Genomic DNA, 23,732 nt, shown 5'->3' with positions numbered 1-23,732 from the left:
TGGGATTGATAAAATTAGCCCGGACCGGTCCAGTCCGGCCCACCTATTAATATTAGTCAATAAATTAATAAATTTATATATTAAATATTTATTTCAGGCATAAATTTTATTTTATTTAATTAAAAACTATGTATATATGGGCTGAGTTTGGAATTTAATATTTAAACCCGAGTCCAGCCCGAACTGAACCCGCCTAAATTAATAGCACGCTGGATTGGAATTGGACTGAGTGTTTTTACTTAAAAGCCCGTTAGGCCCAGCCCAGTCCGGCCCATCGACAAGTATATATGCAAGTAATCCTACAATTTGCAGCAAACAGCCCAACTCAAAATTGGGCCTCGCAATGTCGCAGAAAAAACAGTTCCGCATACCATTTCTCCTCCTCATGGAAACCCGCCACGTAGAGCAAAACTTGGCGCTCTTTTCTCTTTCCTCCTCTCTCTCTCTCTCTCCCTCTCTCTCTCTCTTCACCCTCTTTCTTCTTCCCCCCTTTCTTCTCTGCATCAAAACAACTGAAAAAAAAGGGGAAAAATGAAGCCGGAAAGTCTATTGGCTTCGGCAGCCATTAATTTCGGCTTAGCGTTGATAGTTATTTCACTCTTCTCCATCTTCAAAAAACAGCCATCCAACGCTCCCATTTACTACGCTCGTCGTCTATCAAAACGACAACAGATCCCCTTCGATCACACTCTCACTCTCTCTCGTTTCCTCCCTTCAATTTCATGGATTCCTCGCGCTTTCAGTGTCACTGAAGATGAAATTCTCCGAACTAGTGGCCTTGATGCACTCGTCATTATCAGACTCTTCAAGTTCGGGTCAGTACTGTTAAATGGATCGTGTTAAAATCGTTTAATGTTATATATGTGTTTGTTATCGTTATATGTGATATAGATGCAAGAAGATGATAATTGTGTCAATGGCGTTTATAGTTTCTATAGATTGTGTTGTCTCTGTCAATCGGGTTGGATTCGGAATTTATTTGATTGAAAATGAACTTTAGGTATTTACACAACTTAGCAATGTTTGTCATTAATTTGATGGAATTTTGACCCGATTTATGATGTTGATATAGGCATAGTTGTCGAAACGAGATTCCATTCCAAAATCCAAATCCACATTTTGTGAATTCAAATTCATAATATTGTAAAAATTAACAAATATTAGTTTAGAAGAACGAGTTTGATTTGATAACTTACTAAATAACAACCAATTTGATAACTTACTAAATAACAACCAGACTAAAGTGTAGTGGATTTCATAGCTAGTGTTGTTAGAGTTTTTGATGAACATTGATGAAAATTCGATTCGAAATAGAGTTGAATCGAATTAAATATATAAATCGTAAGATTCTGTTACAATTTTAGATTCACCAATAGATTTGACTCGTAAATTGTCAGATTCTAACAACAATGGATATATGTATTATTTTGGTATTATTTGACAAAGAAAATGATAAAAATTGAAGTTTAAATTGAGGATGGATAGATTTAGCTCCTAAAATTTGGTTTATAGGTTCAATGTGTATTAATCTGATCTTTAATTTATTATTTTGGATTTACTTAGTTCAAAATAATGTGTAACAAGTTAAGAAGCCATTGGAGCAACTCTAATTAGAATAATTTGTTTGTTACTTTGAACAAATGATTACAAGCTTATAACCAATATTGGTTTGTTATGATAACAAACCTTTTATCTTCCGGAAATAAGTAAGGAAAAACATGAGAGCAGTTTCTGAAAATCACGTAAGAAGCTAACTGGCCTAGATATAGTGCCTCAAACAGAATCTAAATTGTAACAGAATCTTACGATTCGCGATTTGAATCATACGATTCGATTCAGTTCTATTTCGAGTCGGATCTTTATCAATGTTCATCAAAAACTTCAATAACACTAACTACTAAATCCACTATCCTCTAGTCCGATTGTTATTTACAAGTTATCAACTCAAACTAGTTTCATTCTATCATTATCAAGTTGATAGTAAGGGAAAAAGAGTAAGAAACTCAAACTCTTCATCTCCACTAAGTTATTAAACATAGTCCGATTTGTGAATTAGTTTTATTAGGATTGCATTTGCATTAGATTTGAATTGTAAGTACTTGGTTCATATGATTTTTTTTTTGACATTAAAATTACATTTCTAAACTAATATTTGATAATATTTTGAGTTCAATATGGTAAATATTTTATATTTTATCATATTATGAATTTGAACTGATTCAGTAGTCACGTGGATTTCGATTCAGGAGTAAAATCTCGTTTTTACAACTATGGCCTCAAATATTTCATATGCAACTATGTCCTTCTTCAATTCCAAGGTCCAATAACGGTTGTTTTTGTCTTATTTTTAAATGCTTTCCACTTAATTTAAGTTTTTTTATTTATTTTTTATAATCCACTTTCCATATCTTAAACGGTAACTATTTTTGTTTTTGTTTTTTTATATCACACAGTTTTTACAAATAAAACTAACATTGTATTTTTTTTTTCAAAGTATCTCAACATTGTATTTATCTGTTATTATTTTGTATCTCAAATAAAAGGTAATTATTTTTTTTATCTCAACTTGTCCCACATAATTTTAATTTATTTAATAATTATTATTTGTTTATTTAATTTTATTGAAATAATAATATGTATTAAATTAATTGTTTATATTGAATAAATATTTTTATGGTATTAATAATTAGTATTAATTCTTATCAAAAAAATAATTAGTATTAATTAAATATATTGTTGGGTAAAATTAAAAAATTATTAATTATATGTTAATTGAATAAATCATTAGTGTTCACATGGACCCTGATGACCAAATCCGTTAGATCTAGACTGATTAAATATAAGCCTTGGAAGGGAAAAACATGTGGGGTTTGAGAAAACATAGACAGGAAGAAAAAATGGCGACCTAGGGTTTCTCTTGCGATGACCTAATCTCCACCTGCCAGCATCAGACCCTTGCACCGCCGGTCGACCGTCGACCGCGCGCCGCCGACCGCGCGCCGCCGGCCACCATCCGCCGCCGCCCGCCGCCGGCGACCTAGCGCCGGCGACCTAGCTCTGCCTTCTTTTTTGTCGCCGTTCTCATCAGATTCACCATGGCTTCTTCTTCCACCGCTGCAACCGAATCAGATGTCGCAATCACCCATTTATTTGATCGTAGGTCTTACAGCAAACTAAAAACTACAATCAGTAAGGATCCCTCAACTCCCGCACCTTCCTTTGCGTCAATTGTAAAGAAATCAGTCACCACAACGGCGATTCCAGCGCCGTCGCAGCCTTTAATTTCAGAGGAAGGGGGTTTCAAGGCCATTAAAGTCCCACAAGCCATTTATGAGGAACGAGTTAAAGCGTTTCAGCACTCAGTCATTGGGAGAATATTTCTGAATAAGGGAGATCGCCCTTGGAAACATGCCGAATTGAAGCAGCGTCTGAATCAGCTTTGGAAGAGAAATATGGATTGGAAGCTTATATCATTGGGTAAGGGTTTCTACCAGATTATTATGCCAGACAGGGATGCACTACAGACTATTTGGGGCCTCGGTCCCATTTCACTCAAGCCTGGAATCATTCGGTTTTCACCTTGGACACCGGGATTCAATCCGGACTCACACAAATCCACCTCTGCGCAAGTTTGGGTACGTTTCTACAACTTGCCTTGGGAATTTTGGGACACTAAGATCATTGCGAGTATTGCACGTGTAGTAGGGGTGCCTATTCGTTTCGATCATAATACTGTTAATGGAGAGTTAGGCCACTACGCCAGGGTGTTGATAGATGTTGATTTGTCAAGGGATATTCAGTCGAAGCTCAGAGTGGATACGGATAATCAGAAGTTGTGGGTTTATTTAGAGTATGAAAAGCTCCCGGCTCTTTGTGGCACTTGTTCGTCCATTGGGCATACCACGGCTCAGTGTAGGCGCAACAACAGAGAAGTAAAACCTCAAATGCAGAGGCATATGAAGTCAAGTAAGAGTGGAGCGGCACCTACTACACATGAAAATCTAGATGTTCATTCGGAACCAAATGAAGCTCACGCTACTTCTGCCGCGGATGATGCGGAAAAAAACAAAGTAGCAGAAGACACTTTACAAATAATTCTTCATCCCGCCGCCAATCTGGAAACTCAGGGAAGTGAGGAGGGTTCCAAACGTTGGGGAGACTGCAGTGATGAGGAAGACCACCCAGCAGCAGAGACAGAGACCGATGCTCCTCGTACAGCTGAGCGAGTTGCTGAAGGTAACTTGACGGGTTCTTCAGAACGACCTCAGAATAAAGATATTTACATTCCAAATGTGGATACTGACTGGATAACAACTAGAAAGAAGGATAAGGCCAAGATGTCGGGTACTAATACATATTCTCGCTCTAAGGGGCGGAACAGGCCGACTATCAATTACACATGATTGTGTTGTATTGGAATTGCAGGGGAATTAATAACCCTGGGACTCAACGGGCATTGAAGCTCATTTGTCAAGTAAATCATCCGGATTTGGTTTGTATTTCTGAACCCATGGTTACTTTGGATAAAATTCCTACGTTTTTCTGGAATTCGATTGGCTTACAGTTTGTTGAAAGCAATCCTTGTAATTCTATTTGGCTTTTCTGCAAAATCGGTAATACCAATCTTTGCAATATCATTTTGAATCATGATCAGCACATTACGATTAGATATGGTACTGCAGTGGGTCTTTCCCAATTTACTTTTGTATATGGCAGCAATTATTTTGGTCGACGGCGTCTGCTTTGGGATTCTGTCAGTGCTATTGATGATAGCAGAAAAAAAATGGTTATTGGAGATTTCAATGCGATTACAGGGGCTCACGAAAAAACCGGACGCATTCCGTCTGATATTAGCTGCAGGGAGTTCCGTGATTTTATTAACAACAATGAGCTTATCGAAGTGGCTAATGCAGGCTTGCAGTACACTTGGTCAAACGGTCGGTTTGGCACTGAGCATGTTGAAAGTAGACTTGATAGGGCTCTTGTGTCTGAGGATTTTGTTGATTCCTGGAGTACTATCAGCTGTACGGCTCTCTCCCGCTACCAATCAGATCATAGTCCTTTGTTATTAGTTTGCAAAAATGGTATAGTAAGGCATTCCCGGTTTCGGTTCTTTTCCATGTGGACTACCCATATCTCGCTGCGGGAGTTGGTTCTTACGCACTAGCAAGGTACTCATGTCTCTTTACCTCCAGCACAACTTTTCTGCTACAAACTGAAATCTTTAAGGGCTAAGCTCCGGGTTTGGAACAGAGAAATCTTTGGCAGAGTTGAGAATAATATAGCAGCTGCAAATTTGCGCCTCTCGAGTGTACAACAAGTTATTTCTTCTCAGGGTCTGAATGAGGTAAACCGTGTGCAGGAAGTGGAAGCAAAACAAGATTTAGATCTTCAGCTATTCAGACAGGAGCTTCTCCTTCGGGATCAAAGTAGAGAAAAATGGCTTGAAGCGGGGGATCGTAACTCGAGCTATTTCCATCGCGCAGCTAAGGGTAGGAAAACTCATTCCTCTCTTTATACCCTTCTTATTGATGGTGTCATGGTCAACGATGAGAATGTGATCGCACAACATGTCGTGGATTATTATTCAAGTCTGTTCACAAGCAGCAGGCCTCTAGTCGACCATGCCCCAATCACTGAGGTAATTCCGGTTTGCGTCACATCGATGGATAATGAGCTTTTAACTCGGCAACCTTCGATTGATGAGATTAGGTCTGCAGTCTTTGATCTGAACCGAGATAGCTCTCCGGGACCTGACGGTTTCGGGGGAGTACTCTATCAACAGTATTGGGACATAATTAGCACGGATCTTTGTAAGATGGTTCAGAGTTTTTTTGCTTCGGGCTACATGTTGCCAGGGATGAATTCCAGTATTATGACTCTGCTTCCCAAATCTGCTGATGCTATAGAAATTCAACAGTTTAGGCCAATTGCTATGGGTAATTTCAATTATAAAATTATCTCGAAAATTCTCGCAGACAGACTGACCCCTATTGCTTCTCGTATTGTGTCTGACAATCAATTCGGATTCATTTCTGGTCGAAGTATTCATCATTGTATTGCTGCAGCTTCTGAAGGTATTAACATGTTGAATAAAAACTGTTATGGTGGTAATATGGCCTTGAAGATTGATATTAGAAAGGCTTTTGATACACTTGATTGGAACTTCCTCTTGGCTGTTCTGGAAGCATTTGGTTTCTCATTGCAATTTAGAGACTGGATTTTGGAAGTTCTTCGATCAGCTAGAATCTCTATTGCTCTGGGAGGCGGAATTAAGGGTTTTTTTGGCTGTTCTTGTGGTGTGCGACAGGGCGATCCTCTTTCCCCGATTCTTTTTGGCATTGCTGAAGACTTTTTTAGCCGATGGCTGACTAAGCTGGTCAGGAACAATCAGTTTCAGACTATGACATATAACAGGCAAGCTTCTTTTCCTTCGCACCTCTATGCAGATGATATGTTGTTGTTTGCCAGGGCTACCCTAAAGAACATGAAGTGCATCAAGGATCTTTTTGATTTCTATGCAGCAATTTCGGGTCAGATGATATAACAGGCAAGCTTCTTTTCCTTCGCACCTCCTCTATGCAGATGATATGTTGTTGTTTGCCAGGGCTACCCTAAAGAACATGAAGTGCATCAAGGATCTTTTTGATTTCTATGCAGCAATTTCGGGTCAGACGGTTAATTGGGAAAAATCTGAGGTGTTTTTTGGGAATCGGATCAACATTCAGCGCCAAAACAGACTTGTCGGCATATTGGGAATTCGGCGTGCGAGCTTACCTTTCAATTACCTTGGTGTTCCGCTTTTTCAGGGGGCCTCGAAGGCAAGGTTTTTGCAACCTTTAATGGATCGCTTTATTGCTAAATTCAATCTCTGGAAAGGGCAAGCGCTTTCTCTAGCGGGCAGACTCACTCTAATTAAATCTGCTTTAACGGGAGCTTTGATCCACTCATTCATGGTTTACAGATGGCCTGTCTCGCTTATCACAAAAATTGATAAAGCCCTTCGGAATTTTCTTTGGACGGGAAATAGGGATCAGCGGAAACTTTGCACTGTTGTCTGGCATATCTGTTGTCAACCTTTAGAGTGTGGTGGATTGGGAATTAAAAACATGAGTATGTTTAATTCAGCACTTCTTGGAAAGTTCAGTTGGGAACTTTTAAAGGGCGACGGCTTCATCCCTAAGCTTCTGATTACTCGCTTTCACACGCATTCGGGCTTACCAAATCCATACATCTCAAACTCGTCGGTCTGGTCTTCCATGAGGAGGGTATATGAACAAGTTAGAGAGGACATTGTGTGGTGGTTCGGAGACAACTCCCGGCTAAATTTCTGGACCGACTCGTGGATATCCCCGTCTGTCGCTGATCAGCTTGGCATTCCGCCTAAAAATCAGCGCACACTTTTTGAGCCAGTGCGAAATTACAGGTTGGATAACTCGTGGAATAACTTGGATCAGCTTCCCGAACAAGTCCAGACTCGTATTCTTCGGGTTCAAGGTAATCGGGATGGAACCGACACCTACATTTGGAAACATTCCATGTCAGGAGAACTTACGACAAAATCCCTGTACAGCTCGCTCTGCTCTGTTTCGCCGGCGGTTCCCTGGAATCGCTTTATCTGGAATGCATTTGTCCCTCCCCGACGTTTGTTTGCCTGCTGGCTGGTAATTCATGGGAAAATTTCAGTTCAGGTTAATCTTCAGGTACGCGGCTTCTCTCTTGCTTCGAGATGTGCCTTGTGTAATTGCAATATCGAGACTTTGGATCATCTTTTTTTTACGTGTTGGATTGCGAGACGTCTTTGGGCGATGGTCTTTAATAACTTTGCGGTTACTCTCTGCTTTGTGACTACTTTTGAGGCTTTATTTAGCGTTATAAGAGCGGTTGGCTTCCGATCGAAGAAACGCCGCTTGTGGAACTTGGCGACGGTTACTACGGTTTGGTATATTTGGCATATCAGGAACCTGGCTGTGTTTGAAAACGAACTCCCTTCAATCCAAGTTCTTCTGAACCGTCTGTTCTTCCTCTTCCATGAGCCTAAATGGACCTCCTCTTCAACGTCTCGGGTCAGGCCACCTTCGGAACCGGACTTCATTACGGTGCGCTGGTGTCCGCCCCCGACAGGCTGGATTAAGGTTAACACCGACGGGGCTGCTGAGGGTGCTCCTGGCATCGCTGGCGCTGGGGGGATTTTCAGAAACGGAAGAGGTTTTGTAATGGGCTGTTTCGCCTTTCCCATTGCCGATTCTTATGCTCATACGGCTGAGTTGATGGCGATCGTCTTTGCTATTGAAGCTGCCTGGGAAAGAGGCTGGCACAATTTGTGGATTGAATCTGACTCGGCATATGCGGTTAAGTTGCTCAGTGAAAAATCTACTGCGGTTCCATGGAGGGTTAAGCAAGAATGGTTAAGCTGCTTATCACGTTGTTCGTCTATGAACTGCAAAATCACTCATATCTTCAGGGAAGGTAATCAAGCTGCGGATCGTCTTGCCTGTTTTGGCAAATCTGCATCAGCGCTCCACTGGTGGCACTCTGCGCCTTATTTTTGCCAATTTCATGTTTTCGATGACCTTTGTAATGTTGCTCATATTCGTTTCCTTTAATTTTCTCCCCCTTTTGTATTTTTCATTTTTTTTATTAATAATATTCAGGGTTGGTTAAGTGCGTTAGGGGTGCCAACCTAGTTGGGATGTCTAACCTCTTAATCGCGTCCCAATCTTTCAAAAAAAAAAAAAAAAATATAAGCCTTGGAATGCTTTAAATCTCCACCCTCAGTCTGCATCTAACTAAGTTTCATTTGGTAATCAGGATCCATGTGAACCTGGAACATCAATATTGAATAAATATAGAGTGTTCTACAATAAGTGGACTCTACCAAAAATTGACCATAATAAAGCACTCTAGTGATATGTAATTAGAGTATGTGGAAGTGGTAAGTAACAATATACTATTTTACTAACAGGTGTTATTTTGATTTTCATCTGGTAAAAAAGGTCAGTTATGAACCATTTTTTCTCAATCTTAACCAATTATTTTTATTCTACGGTTTGGAATAATGAAGCAAAAATTAGCTACAAAGAACCAACTGATACTAAACATTAATATCTAAAGTTTATTTTGATGGTTAAGTTTAGGTGCAAAATTGATCCTTTGTTAGTGGAAAATGACATTTTTGGAACAAATTAATTAGCTTTCTTTCGACCAGGTAGGATTAGTTTGAATGGGAAGAGATTTAGTGACCATTTGTTTTCAATTTTTGAAACTGTTTTTTTGCTTTTTTAAGTCTAAACAGGAGACAAAAAACGTTTAATAAAAATTCGAAACAACTGTTATTTACAGAAAAATCAACTAATATCCGCTACCTATAGGTAACAGCAAACAACTAAGAGCAGCAGCAAACACGAGCAGATGAAACAAACTGGCACTTATGTGTGATTTTTTCTGTTGCAGTATAAAATTCTTTGGGGTTTGCTCGCTTATTGGGATGCTGATACTTCTTCCTATTAATTACGGTGGCCAAGGGGACCCATCAAAGATCAAGCATTCCATGGATTCTTTTACCATATCTAATATTATCAAGGGTTCCAACAGGTTAGGTTTTCTATTTATGTAATTAGTGGCACAGGGAGGGGGTGCACAGGGTCTGTTGCATCCTCGGCCACCGGAATCCACTTTGGGAGGAGTGATTCCAGGCAGCCGTCCCTTAAGAACAATTGCACATCCAGATTTAGAATCCTGCCTCCGCCACCGTATATAATTAGGGCTGTAATCGAGCCGACCTGAGCTTTGCCCTGCTCAAGCTCTGTTCGCCATAAAAAAGCCTGAGCCGAGCTTTGGCTTGCTCAAGCTCAGCGAGCTCGAGCTTGTTTCGAGCCCAAAATCCTCTTTGAACTTGGTTTATTAAGAAAATTATCTAACCATAAATTGTTTGCGAGTAAATTATTAATTATATTTATGAAGTTCACTCGCAAATAGCTCTTTAATTGTGTACATAAACAAGCTCACAAGCAAAGTTCGTGAATAAATAAACAAACAAGATGCTTACAAATAGTTCGTCTATTACTCATTTATTATGTTTGTGAACGAACTCATCTAATGACAAATGAAATAATATTTAATTTTTTTTTAAAAGATTAAATAATATTGTCAGCTATTAATATGAAGTGGACCTTTATCTAGCTTGAGCTTTTAGTTCAATTGGTTCCATGACATGGTAATATGGGCCTGTGTTGTCACGCTTCAAGCCCAAGTGTCCTTTCGCATGTGGGGGTGTGTCAGCTATTAATATGAAGTGGACGTTTAACTATCAGCTTGAGCTTTTAGTTCATAGAGCTGCTCGCAAGCTTTGGTCTTCTCAAGCTTGGCTCGTTTACTAACCGAGCCAGTATATCGTGTTCATGAACGACTCGTTTACAAATCGAGCCGATTCGAGCCGAGCTTCTATCGAGCCGCTCATGAGCGGCTCGACTCATTTACATTCCTATATATAATGTAAATTATTTATCTTATGGTAAGATAAGTTTCTTTTTTTGTTCCGTAGGCTTTGGGTGCATTTTATATGCTTGTGGTTTATATCTTTCTATGGCTTATACCTACTGTATAAGGTAAGGTTAAGTTCTCATAAAGTGAGCAAATTGTAATATTTTCTTTTATTAGTTATTAAACAAACCAAGATGTTAATTAGTTTCAGACCACTTAAGCAGTGGTGGAGCCAGGATACGGAATCCGGGTAGCAGACGTCTTCCCACACGGAAGACCGCCTGGAACCACTTGTTCTAATGCGGATTCTGGTGGCCAGGAATGCAACTGACGTGCCATGAGCCCCCTTCCTCTGCCACTGCACTTAAGGATCTGAACAGATTTGGTGCATTATCAAATTTACTGTAATTTAGAACATAGTTATTAAAGGCGCACCTATGGCGCATTGCGCACCAGGCGCAGGCCTTGGCGCTATGACACCCCATGACGTGGTGCAACTGCCATGGCGCATGCCATTTTGCGTCAAGGGGCAGTTGCCAAAGGCGCACTAAGGCGCGCCTTGGTGAGTTAGGGGCAGTTTTATGGGGTTTTTTGACTGTTACACATATGGAACAAGTGTTCTGAAAGGTCCAAAATGAGAAAAAAAACAAATATTAAAAAGGAAGAGAGGGATTATACATTTGAATTAATTAGCAGAGGCAACGACAAAATCTTATTACAAGAGGAAGAAGTTCAGTAGAACAAAACATAGTTGTGAAAGGCGAGCCAGATGATTAAGCCACCGCCTTCTGTAATGGAAGGCGGGCGAAATTCGAAAGGTGACCACCTTTCCGCCTCAGGCAAGAGGCGGTTTTAGACGAGAGGCGGTCGCCTTTGGGTCTAAGGTGATATTTAGGTTAAAAATTGGAGTAACCGTAATCAGGCAGTTTGTGCGATTGGATAGAAAGGGTTCTCAGTGTCCAGTTGGAAGACTTCATCTCCTTGAGGCTTAATTCATCCACTTCGACAACTTCACTTCAACTCCTCCAACAGCACCGTCGATCTAAAAGGTACATACTTCGACAGCTTTACTTTTCTCTCTTCTATTTCTTAGTTCCATCTTCTTAGTTTCTTTTGTTCTTCTCTTACTTTTCTTGGTTCTAAGTATTATGCTGCCCAAATTTTTAGGACTTGTTCTAATTGTCATGCTGCTCAAATTTTTATGAAATTTTGTGAAGTTTTTACAAGTTTATTATTAGTTGTTGTTATGTTGTGCAAGTTTATTATTAGTTATTAGTTTTTAAGTGTTATGCTGCTTGAATTTTGCAGGCTTTTCATGACTATTAGTGATTCTAATACATCGAGAGCTACAAAAAGAACGGATCCTTATTGGAAGTATGTGCAAGAGGTCAAGGCAGGGAGCTCAAATGATCTCAGATACGCATGAATTATTTAGTTTTTGTATCTTACAACTTTAGAAATTAAACTAGTCAATTTGAGTTATGATTTTATTTTTTGTGTTTTTCTAATTCTTTTGTCGCCCCACCTGCGAGAGGCGGTCGCGTCGCCTCAAGGCGATATTTTTCCCTTATCGCCTCGGCTCGCCTTTTCGCCTTTCGCAACTATGGAACAAAACACAAAACCAATTCAAACAGAAACAAAGCAGCAAAGGGAATTCAAATTCAATATGAGTGATTAATTTGAAGAGTGATGAGAAATAGAACTTAGGATTTAGTATTCGACTTTAGCTTTCTAATATGGGGCGTAAACTCAGAATGAAATGTCTTTCTTCTCGGAAGAAAGGGAAGACTACTCTGTACCTCAAGGTAAGGTTGACTTGCTTTAATTTGTTACTTCGTAACTCTTTACTCGCTAGCGAGATTGCTAATATCATAAGATAGCATCTTTTCTAAAATGATATTGTTTCATCGAAAAAACCTGGGTTTTAGCAACTTTTTGCATTTTAAAACATATTTATGCTTAATATTGTAATGATTTAGTATTCATTGCGTTTTTATGTTAGTTTTATAATTTTCGTTTTTGTAAGTGCGCCTTGTCTCGCTATGGCGCGCGCCGTGCGCCAAGGCTCCAGGACCCCTAACGCCTTAGTGCGCCAAGGCTCGAGGACCCCTAACGCCTTAGTGCGCCCAGGCTCGAGGACCCCTAACGCCTTAGTGCGCCATGTGCCTTTAATATCTATGATTTAGAAAGATGAGATGGCTTACTTTCTTTTCCATTTACTTTCAGGAGTATGATGAAATATTGGTTAAGAGGATTCAACGGCTGCAAGACTTGAGACATCGGCCAGATAATTTCGCTGTTCTAGTTAGACAGATTCCCTTATGCACTGAACACAACGCATATGGATGTTCCGTTGGTCATTTGTTCTCAAAATATTACCCTAAAAGTTACCATTCCCATCAAATGTTATATGATACAAAAGTTGTTGAAGATCTTCTGGTAAGGTTAATTTCAATTGTTGAAAGAATATCTTATGCTCTTTACGTGCTAGCTCTGTTATTTTTTCACCACATTCATCTAGTTCTTATGCTTGATTTGACACATTTGTGGTTAACTACAAGAAAATTTCTTAAGTTAGGGTGGATTTAAAACTATTTTCGCATTTGTGGTATTTTTGGCTCGCCTTGTTGGTCAGAAAGGAGGACAGGACTGCAGGAATTTTCTACCAGTCCTGTCACAAAATACAATTGTAAGAAATTTGTTTACTAAAATATAAGATACAGGAAGAGAATCTCTTGGCTGTGATGTATAGAAAAAAACCTTTTTGAGTCTTCAAGTGAGTACCTAGAATGTTTTATAAAAAAAATAAAACTAAGTTGTCAAATTTCACCATTATGTTATGAAATATGAGTCTTCTGCATGTGCTATAGGTGGACTATAGAAAATTCCCATTGCTCTAGCTCGACCGCTTTTTGACCAGTAGGGTGTCACTGGGCCAGGTCTGAGTCAGGCCAAAACCCTGTGTGGCGCGTCGACTTTCCCCAAGTCTCAGCCTGCCAACTCCTACTGAAGAGGTCTATCCCCTTTTAAACGTCCCGTCAATGCAAATGTCGGCATTCCGTCCCGGAGGGTTTCCCTGTGATTAAAGCTCGCCATAGAATGGGCACACACTATGGGCTCTCGCCGGTCCCATAGTGTCCATAGCCTTTTCCTCTATGGAGACATCCGCCTCCCCTCACGAAGGACGAATACCCGACTTTCCTGTCCCTAGTGGACGAGGGTGGATCACTTAAGCCAGTTCCGACTACTGACCCAAGGGTGGCGGAGATCCAATGCCAGGATAGTCCATGTCCCCTATAGCGTTGCTTATACCAACTCGGCCTCTACGATCTATGTTGATATGTCTATTCGCCAATCGATACCGAATCCTTCCCATAGCTTTGCCAATACTTGGAGTTGGGTTTGCCTATGGTCAAACTCCCCCCTTACACGTGTGAAAATTACCACATTCATGAAAATAGTTTGAAATTAGTCCACCCAAAATGAAGTTATTCTTTATCCGTGCGTTTCTCTTGCATGCCGTTTTGAACGGTATTAAAGAAAAGATTAAGAACTTGCAAGGAAAGTCCAGTGTTAAGAAGCATAGCAAAGAGGGCTTACTCATTCATACATCTGGACAAGATGTTTCAAAAATTACCCTGCTCGAGGAAAAGGCTCAGGAAATTTATCATAAGATTCGCCAATTACAGGGTGAAAATATGCTACAAGGAAAGGTATTTTCTGGACAGAATTCGTATGAATTATGAAGGCCTAAACCATGCGAAGCTCCCTGAACTTGTCACTTTTGGTTATTTTACCCCTGAACTTACGAGATGATCTATTTTCCTCTTCAACACTTTAAAAGTGGTATTAACAACCCCCTCTTTTATTATAACGGAACAATCATGACATGTTCTCATTGCAAGCACCAAGGTCATAATAAAAAAGGTTGTGCACTACTAAAACAAGCTGCAATATAGACAATACACAAGTTCTCTTGAAAAAATTGCATATAACTTTAACTCCTAAGTCGTCTACATATATGCAGGCTGGTTCAATACTTCCATGTTGGAACTTCATCTTGTTCCTCTTATAATGAAAAGAAGGGGTTACTAATACCACTTTTAAATAGTTGAGGGGCAAATAGGTCGTTCCATAAGTTAATTGGGCAAAATGACCAAAATTGATAAGTTCAGGGGCTGTTTATGGTTTAGGCCAATTATGAATATTTAATGGATATTAGCTTCAATGAGAAAATTCACTTGATTTACACTTTACAAGTTAGTTTCTACCTGTTGGAATTTTGAGAAGCTCAAAATCTTTAGCAATCTGTAGCTTAGAAAACAAAACTTGATGTTTCTCTTCCATTGGCGACTAATAAGACATAGGTCTATTTGGTTCAACCGTTGTTTTTAGCTATGTGTTGTTTGCTAGTAGTTATATTCTGATTTTAGTTATTTCTCAATCTTAACCAGACATCTTATATTTCATGTTTAGAGTCGGACAGTTAAAGGGACATACAAAAAGTAGACCTGGTAATTATCGTGTTCAAGTCTTGTCATTTCGGGTTTGTATTAGAAATAGTAAACCCAAACCCAACCCAAAAACTTTCGTGTTACAGTCGTGTTAACCTGTTCGGGTTAGTGTCGATTTCGTGTCGTGTTTTCGGGTTACATTTAATTATGTTATGCATATATATTAATGATAATTTTTAAAAATATAAGAAGATATGATACTATTTTTAAATACTTTATGTCATTTTCACATTAGTAAGTTAACACTGACCATCGAAAAGTTCGCTAATATCGTGTTAGGGGTCATATAATGTGTTTATAACAATTTAGGAGGTTCAAATTACATTTGCAAGTAATAATTATAATTTTATTATCTTTATTAATAAAGTGACATATAAAAACACGAACCGAAAAATTTGCGTGTCATTTTCATGTCAACCCAAAAATGACTACCTACTAAGCTAAATGCATGTCTCGTCGTGTGTGTATTTTTGCCACTTCTAACAAAAAGGAGAACCAGGCACATAGTATTAGATGCATATACTGTATCTATTTTGAAAACCAGAGTTCTTTTTATCGTGCAGGAGTTACCAGTTGCCTTTGCCACGTTCAAGTCTCGATCCGGTGCTGCATTAGCTGCCCAATCTCAGCAGCACTCACACCCAATGTTATTGACCACTGAAATGGCTCCAGAACCAAGGGATGTATTATGGAGGAGCATTGGAATTCCACTGAACATTTTGCTAGTTTACAAAATTGGAGTAATCGTTGCAGCATCACTACTTACAATTTTCTTTGCAGTCCCAGTTACAGCAGTTCAAGGAATAGCCCGATTTGAGACGTTAAAGAAATGGTTCCCTCCAGCCACCGCCATAGAGCTAATGTAAGGACTCTTGCTCTTGCTGTTTCTTTCCGCATATGATTTGGACCTTCAAGCACTAGTTTGATTTGCTCTCATTTTTGTTCAAACTAATACGTTGTCAGAATTACAATATTATCACGTGTACAAAAACTATGCATCACATACTTTCATAGTTGTGAAAGTCGAAAGGGCAAAATATCGCCGCGAGCAAACGCTAGAGGCAAGGTGACCGCCTCTCGCACATGAGGATATTGACTCGTTTAACTTCTAAAGTTGTAAATTTGTTAAAGAAAATAAAACTTCTAGTCCTAATAACATATCAAACATCGTCATCAATCCAAATATAAATCCTCATCATCAAGCTCCTGTCGTCATGTCCAACAGCCTGCAAAATTTGGAAAATTAGATACTTGTAAGCCACTGTTTCATATAGTTTCATACAGTTTCAAACACTTTTACACATGCAAATTTGTGAAAATGCATGAAGTGTAGAGGTGTGAGTAGCATCTTCACTTCATGCATTTTCACAAATTTGCATAATAGTAGCATAAACTTTTATGAACTTTCATAACAGTAGCATTAGCATAAACTTTCACATACTTTCATAAACTTCACATAAACTTTCATAACTTAGTAATAATAATAGAAATCACAAAATTTGGGCAGCATAACACTTGCCTAAGTCATAATAAAAGAGTAGAAATTTGGGCAACATAACAGTAGGATGAAGATGAAGAAAAGAAAAAATAGAAGGATAAGATTATAGAAAGAAAAATAAAACAAATGAGAGCAGAGGAGAGTCTAGAAGGAAAAATAAAAAAGAAGAAGAGACAGTCAGTGCTGTTGGGTGGAGGAGAGCTATGTTACATGGACTCGGATACGAGTGTCCGACACGGGTGCGGATCCGAGTATCCAGTACGGCAAGTTAAATTTTTTTGGTCACGGGGACTCTGTCCTAAATTTGGACACGGGTACGGGGATACTTTTTTTTTTTATATATATTTTTATATATATAAATTCCAAAAAAATCCCAAAATTTAAAACATTCATCAACTGTATTAATTAAAAATTAAAAGTTCAATCAACAATCAATAAAAGCACAAGATACACAAGTGCAAAGCAAGCCTAATTGGGCTTGACATTGATTTTCAGTGGGTTTTCTTTCAATTCTCAGAAACTGGGCCCAGATTAAACGGTTTGGGCCCAATTTTTTTTAAAAAATGGTGCCCAGTACAGCGGCGGCAGACCTTCTTCCTCAGCCGGAGATGGAGGGCTGTTCAGAGCTTGCCTCACGAATCCGACATGGATTTCGTACCCGGATCCGTGTTGTGTTGACACCGGGAAGGCGGCATTTTTGCCGAGTCCATGTAACATAGGAGGAGAGGAAGTATATGTCCATTGGTGCTGTTGGTTGGAGGAGAGTAAGTTTATGTCGATTGGTGTAGAAGAGGAAGGGAGGAGAGGAAGTATATGTCCATTGGTGCTGTTGGTTGGAGGAGAGTAAGTTTATGTCGATTGGTGTAGAAGAGGAAATTTCTGTCCATGGATCGATGCTGATGTCTTTAACCTAGAAGTCCCTTTTCAAAACTGTAACTTACCGCCTAAGTGCAGAAGGCTACCGCTTCTCGCTTCCAACCGCCTCTCGCCTGAGGCAGCCAGGCGGTTGCCTTCTGAATAACGCCTGCCTTCCGGTGCGGAAGGCCTGGGTCGCCTCTCGCCTCGCCTTTCACAACTATGCATACTTTACATGTCAATTTGGACAATTCGATATGTGAAATTCATTTTGACCCTTTACCTCTGATTTTGACGTGTTATTTGCGTCTATGCAATGTAGGATGGATATACATATCACATTTTCACCTGAATCGTACTAAGCCTTGAGCTTATTTCACTTCATACCTATGCTATGGATGCTCCATTGTCGGGTATATTCTAACATGTTGGTTTTGTGATAGACCAGGAGTAAGCTCTATTCTGACAGGGTATCTTCCCAGTGCTATTCTGAAAGGATTCATATATATCGTTCCCTTGGCTATGCTTGGCATGGCTTACATAGGCGGTTCGATCTCTAACAGCAAAGCAGAGATTAAAGCCTGCAATATGGTTTTCTATTTTCTACTGGGAAATGTATTCTTTTTGAGCTTGATATCTGGTTCGTTACTCGATGAAATCGGGCAATATTTTTCTCATCCCAAGGATTTTCCCAGCCATCTTGCTAGTGTTGTCACTGCTCAAGTAAGCTGACCAGGTTTTCATTTTCTACATTATTTGCATCTCAATTTATAGATTTTAATAATCTGTTGGATCATAGTTGTTAAAGGCGCTCGCCTCGAGCAAGGCTCAAGATCTTGCGCCTTAAATCTTGAAACTGAGGCCCTGTTCAAAAGGCTATCGCCTTGTGCGCCTCATTACAGTTTTATTTAGGTTTTTTTTACAATTTTTTATTTTTACAGTTTTTTTTTAAATAACTGCTTTATTTTTCTGAAATATTGCTTTTTTAAATAACTGCTTTACAATGAATGGTTCTTAGTTTAATAGCATTAGTTATAGTTAGATACTTTAGGTTAAGAAGTTAAGTATATGTTAGTGTGGCTTAATATCTTCCCAGCCCCCCAAGTTGTTTCAATACTGCAACTGATACCCCGAACTTAGACTTGTGACAACTAACTCCCTTAACTTGCTTATTTGGAACAAATCACCTCTCAAATTGCTCAATTGGAACAAATAACTCCTCAAGTTGCTTATTTTGCAATAGATAACACCTAAACCCAAAAAAACATTCCACATAATATTACATCAGAAATAAAAGATTTCCCAAATATCGGTTGCTAAATCTAACTAATCTACTGATACATTAACTAAATGACATAAAAAAAACTCCCAAAATCACAAATATTAACCTATTTGAGGAGGTTAGTTGTCACAAGTCTAAGTTCGGGGTCAGTTGCAATATGGAGACAACTTGGAGGAGTTGGGAAGGTATTAAGCCTGTTAGTGTCTTTATGAAGTATGAACTTAATTTGGTGTTTTGGACATTTATGATTTAGTATTATGTTTTTATATGGTTTTATTTTGTTTGTGTGGTCATAAGTGTGTCTTTTTGGTTTACTCTTAACTAGTAAACGAGTATATATTTTTAGTTTATTTTATGCTCCTCATGTTTTTAAGACACGCGCCTCACCTTGTGCCTAGAGCCTAGGCTCCAGGACCCCTTAGCGTCTTAATGCGCCTTGCGCCTTTAACAACTGTGTGTTGCATCATGTTCTGCTGATGTTTTCAAAATGTACATGCTCGTACTATCCTTCCGAAACTAGTTTGTGCAGGATTGACTTGTTATTTTACTTGCATTTCAGGCTGATTTCTTTATGACATACATCTTAACAGATGGCCTATCAGGATTTTCTTTGGAGCTTCTTCAGCCTGGTATGCTCTTACTAGATTCCATAAGGTTACATACATGTGGAAGAGGAAAGGATGAAAACCCCTATCTTTATTCGCTGCCATTCTATCGATTTATACCTTCAGTTTCCTTATCAATACTGATTGGTATGGTATATGCACTTGTCTCACCAATGATGCTGCCCTTGCTTGTTGGCTCCTTCTGTCTGGGCTACATTGTGATTGTCAACCAGGTTCGTATCGTTCGTTCGGTTTGTCTTGGCACCTTTTTTCTTGGCTTAATGCATATTTACACCCTTAAACTTCGCAAGTTTTGTCTATTAGCACCCTAAACTTTTAAAATAACCTATCACACGTCTATAGTTGCCTTTAAAACCTATCACACATATAGTTGCCTTTAAAAACATATCACACACACCTATAGTTGGCTCATTCGGACCTATTGCACACAAAATCATTGATATGTCATCTTTGACATATGAGGTGGTATGTGCATGCTATAGAAAAAAAGAAAAACACGTGAGTTGGTTCTATATGCCTCATGAATAAGCCTAGTATAGGTATATGATAGGTTTTTAAACCCAACTATAGATGTGTGATAGGTTTTTAAAACCAATTATAAGTGTGTGATAGGTTATTTTAAAAGTTCAGGGTGCCAATAGGCAAAACGATCCAAATTTAAGAGTGTAAATATACAATAAGCCTTTTTTCTTTTAACTGAAATCAAAGTGCAGCTATAAGGTTTGTGCTCCGATGAGTAAGGAAAGTGAAGATTTAGAAGGAATTTTAGGAGAGATCACTTTCATGAATTTTAGAAGGGCGAGCTTTGGTGCAACGGTAAACGTTGTTGTCGTGTGATTGAGAGGTCACGTGTTCGAGTCGTAGGAGCGTTTCTTGCCAATACAATTGGTAGGGAAAGCCTTGCCCCCAATACACCCTTGTGGTGGGACCCCTTCTCGGACATGATTATTCCGTATCACCAACTTTCGGAACTTTGCAAGCGTCTCACCACCTCCTTGAACATGATTATTCCGTATCACCAACTTCCGGAACTTGTCCATACTGAATTTTATAAATGTCTCACCAACTCCCTAAACTTGCTTATTCGGTAACAACTAAATACAAACACCATAATACTAACTCTCAATCCTCATCCATTCGATCTTTCAAACCTGTAACACTAACTCTTATAATGGGTTGAAAGATATAAGAAGAGGAAAAATCAAGTTTAGGGAGTTCCGTGAGACACTTATAAAGTTTAATAAGCTAATATACTTTTATGGACAAGTTTAGAGAGTTGGTGATACGAAATAATCAAGTTCAAGGAACTGGTGAGACACAAAGTTTAAGGAGCCAATATACTATTATGAACAAGTTTAAGGAGATGGTGATGTATTAGGCCAAAACAAACAAAATAAGCAAAAATGCAAGATAAAATAAAGATAAATTATCTGTTTCAGTCTGCTAAATTATCATATGCCTTCATAAGATCAATCAACCGTCAAAGCACACCTTATTTTTCCAGAGTTATTGTGAACATTATTATAAAGGAGACATCTAAACTCCTTCATTGAGTTGCACTCCATGAATCGTTCTTCTTCCTTTGATATGTGACAGGTTTCCTCTTTTTCTGAAATTGTTTAACCTGGTTTTGCAGATTGAAGATGTATATGAAACTGTTTACGAGACGAGTGGAGGGTATTGGCCATACATTCATCACTATATATACATTGCAATAATACTTATGCAAATCACCATGATTGGGCTTTTCGGGTTGAAGTCAAAACCAGCTGCATCTATTGCTACAATTCCTCTGGTACTCATGACTATAGCATTCAATGAGTACTGCAAGATCCGTTTTCTTCCTACATTTCGCAACTATTCTATCAAGGTAAAATAGAGTAAATTATGCTACCTAGATTACATTTTGTTCTAAAAATATACCTAAGTAACGATAATCGGATAATTTAGTATATTTTACCGGTCAATGCAAGTTTGACGAGTAAATTACAACTGATGATACCTGAATTTTACCCTAATTCACACTTTGGTACCTAGATTTCATTTTGTCCAAAAAAAATTTATACCTCAAGTAAAGATGACTACCAAGTTAGTTTGACCATTTTAAATTAAAAATTTAGACCCATCATACACTCAATTAACATAAAATTACAATACTACCATTTAGCGGTCTCTCTCTATATATATATTAAATGATACTATTGTAATTTTATATTAATTGAGTGTATGGTAGGTCCCAATGTTTATTTCAAAATGGTCAAACTTACGTTATCTGGTCATTAACCGATCAAATGAACTAAAACTTTCAGTCACTTTTACTTGAGTTATGTTTTTAGGATAAAATAAAATCTAGGTACCAAGTGTGAATTATGATAAAATTCAGACACCTTTGAAACCGACGGGTTTACTCCTTAAACTTACTTAAAGCGATATTTTGGCAATTGACCTCCTAAACTTGCTTAAAGTGATACGTTCTTTAACTTGTTGAAATTTTCACTTGCTCTGCCACTTAGGACTTATATTGCACAGAAACAGATGCTAGGAATTGTAATTTTTGAAAAACATAGGAAACGGAAACGTAGGAGAAATGTGCAAATATAAAAATATAAGAGCATATTTATAAATATTAAAAATATAAAAATACATGAAAAAAAACAAGATTGAAGAACAAGACGAAGAAAATAGAAAGTTTGAATTTTCAAATTTTAATCGAAATAGGTAAGGAAAACCGTTTAAAAATTGAGAGACGTATTTCATATTTTGGGTAATTACGGAAACGTGCCCGGAAACGTTTCATATCAGTTTCCGTTTTCCACATGTGACGGAAATGGGGAAACACATGTCATGAAGAGTTTCTGTGCATCATAGCTTAGGACTTGTGGGGGTTAATCATGTCACTTTGAGTAACTTCAAGAAGCTAATTGGCCGTCAACGTTCCAGTGAGTTTTTATATACAAATTGGCCAGAATGACTTAATCAAATTTGAAGTTTAGTGATTTCATTTTAAGAAAATGAAGTTGAATAACTTTTGTGATATAGAATCCAAATTTCATTGATCGTCGTTGCATTTTATCCGGGTTCAATATGTTTCAATTATAAAGAGGTTTAACAAAACTGTCACATATTGATATGAATTGATCCTTTAACTATTAGCTAAAGCTTTTAGTCTATCAAGCACGGGAACTCTTCATGACATGCGTTTTCCCGTTTCCGACCGATGTGGAAAACGGAAACATGTCCGTAAACGTCGTTGTATCCTTCAATTTAAAGAACTTACCCATACCTTCTTTCTCCTATAATCTTTGTCTCTTGAATCTCGATTGAGCTTGGACTTTCTTCCTTTTGTTCTTCAATCTTGTTTTTTTAAATGTATTATTATATTTTTAAATTTATAAATATGTCCCTATTTTTTTAATATTCACACGTTTTCCTCACATTTCCGTTTCCTATGTTTTTCAGAAATTACGTTCCTAGTATCCGTTTTCGTGCAACATAGCTTTTAGTTCAATTGGTTTCATGACATGGTATGAGAGCCTCTTTGATCAAGGGTTCTGTTCTTGACAATCCCATTTGTTGATTTTGTTTCAACACATGTTAATATGGACCTGTGTTGTACACACTTCAAGCCTAGTTGCGTGCGGGGTTATGTCTAATATTAATATGAATTGGACCTTTAACTACCAGTTTAAGCTTTTAGTTCAATTAGTTCCATAACAAAAACAAAGCCGGGTCAAAGTAGAGAGGCTCAATAACATAGAGGGGCTTAAAAATGTTTTGCGCCTAAGACTGAGGGCCCGTTTATTTCACCTACTCCTGTTTGCTGCTACTGTAGCTGTTTGGACTTTCAAAAATTGAAAACAAACGAACATTGAATTACGAATTTTGATTTATGTTTCAGGATGCAGTTGAAGACGATGAAATAGACGAGAGGAATGGTGTATTGGATGTTAACTATGAGAATGCTAGCCATGCCTATTCTTCTCCTAGTTTCCAGCCACTGAATTTCAGGACAGCCAAATCAAGCTTTACCCAGCCATTAATGTCTTCTGTCTGATCTTTTCTAAGCATTAATTCTTTCATTTTTTTGTAGTTAATGATAAATTTGAATAATTGTTGATTCCTATAAGATTAGGGATTTTCTTTTTTAAGCAAACACGATTGAGTAAAAATTCTCGAGTATTTTCTTAAGGATTAGTATAAAAATAAACTTTGTGATTTTGCTTCTTTGCAAAAATATTCCCGTGGTTTAAAAGTTCGTAAATGAGGGTTTGAGGTCTCTGCTCCTGTTAATGGCCTTGAAGATAAAACCTTGGTGACTTCAACCCGAGCTAAGAAGAAAAGAGTAGACAAGGACAGCTTCAACGATAAGTTCCTGCGTCGAAATGGAAGGGAGGTAAAATTTTCTCATTTCTGGAATTGCTTGTAAATATGACCTTTTGGAGTCCTCCCACTAAAGTGTACAGCTTGTAATTGTA

General features: G+C 38.3%; 1 protein-coding gene across 2 annotated transcripts; it reads left to right on the top strand.

Moving 5' to 3' along the window:
• The first annotated feature begins 405 nt into the window (after positions 1-405).
• On the top strand, positions 406-23,555 carry LOC136224673 (CSC1-like protein At3g54510). 2 transcript variants are annotated; one of them, XM_066013079.1, is made up of 9 exons: positions 406-815; positions 9,454-9,594; positions 10,544-10,607; positions 12,709-12,921; positions 15,560-15,858; positions 17,793-18,072; positions 19,191-19,469; positions 20,894-21,127; positions 23,156-23,555. In XM_066013079.1, the coding sequence occupies exons 1-9, from the start codon at positions 532-534 to the stop codon at positions 23,309-23,311; spliced, it is 1,950 nt and encodes a 649-aa protein (XP_065869151.1). In that variant the 5' UTR covers positions 406-531; the 3' UTR covers positions 23,312-23,555. The 2 variants fall into 2 exon arrangements, with proteins under 2 accessions (XP_065869151.1, XP_065869152.1); XM_066013080.1 differs by lacking the exons at positions 406-815; positions 9,454-9,594; positions 10,544-10,607 and adding exons at positions 10,653-11,531; positions 11,791-12,287 and having other exon boundaries at positions 23,156-23,553.
• The last annotated feature ends 177 nt before the right edge of the window (positions 23,556-23,732 follow it).

The sequence above is a fragment of the Euphorbia lathyris genome, chromosome 3 (genome assembly GCF_963576675.1).
Source record: "Euphorbia lathyris chromosome 3, ddEupLath1.1, whole genome shotgun sequence".
In the NCBI taxonomy this organism is placed as follows: Eukaryota; Viridiplantae; Streptophyta; class Magnoliopsida; order Malpighiales; family Euphorbiaceae; genus Euphorbia; species Euphorbia lathyris.
The sequence above is the reverse complement of the archived record's forward strand: the minus strand, read 5'-3'. Positions and strand labels throughout refer to the sequence as shown.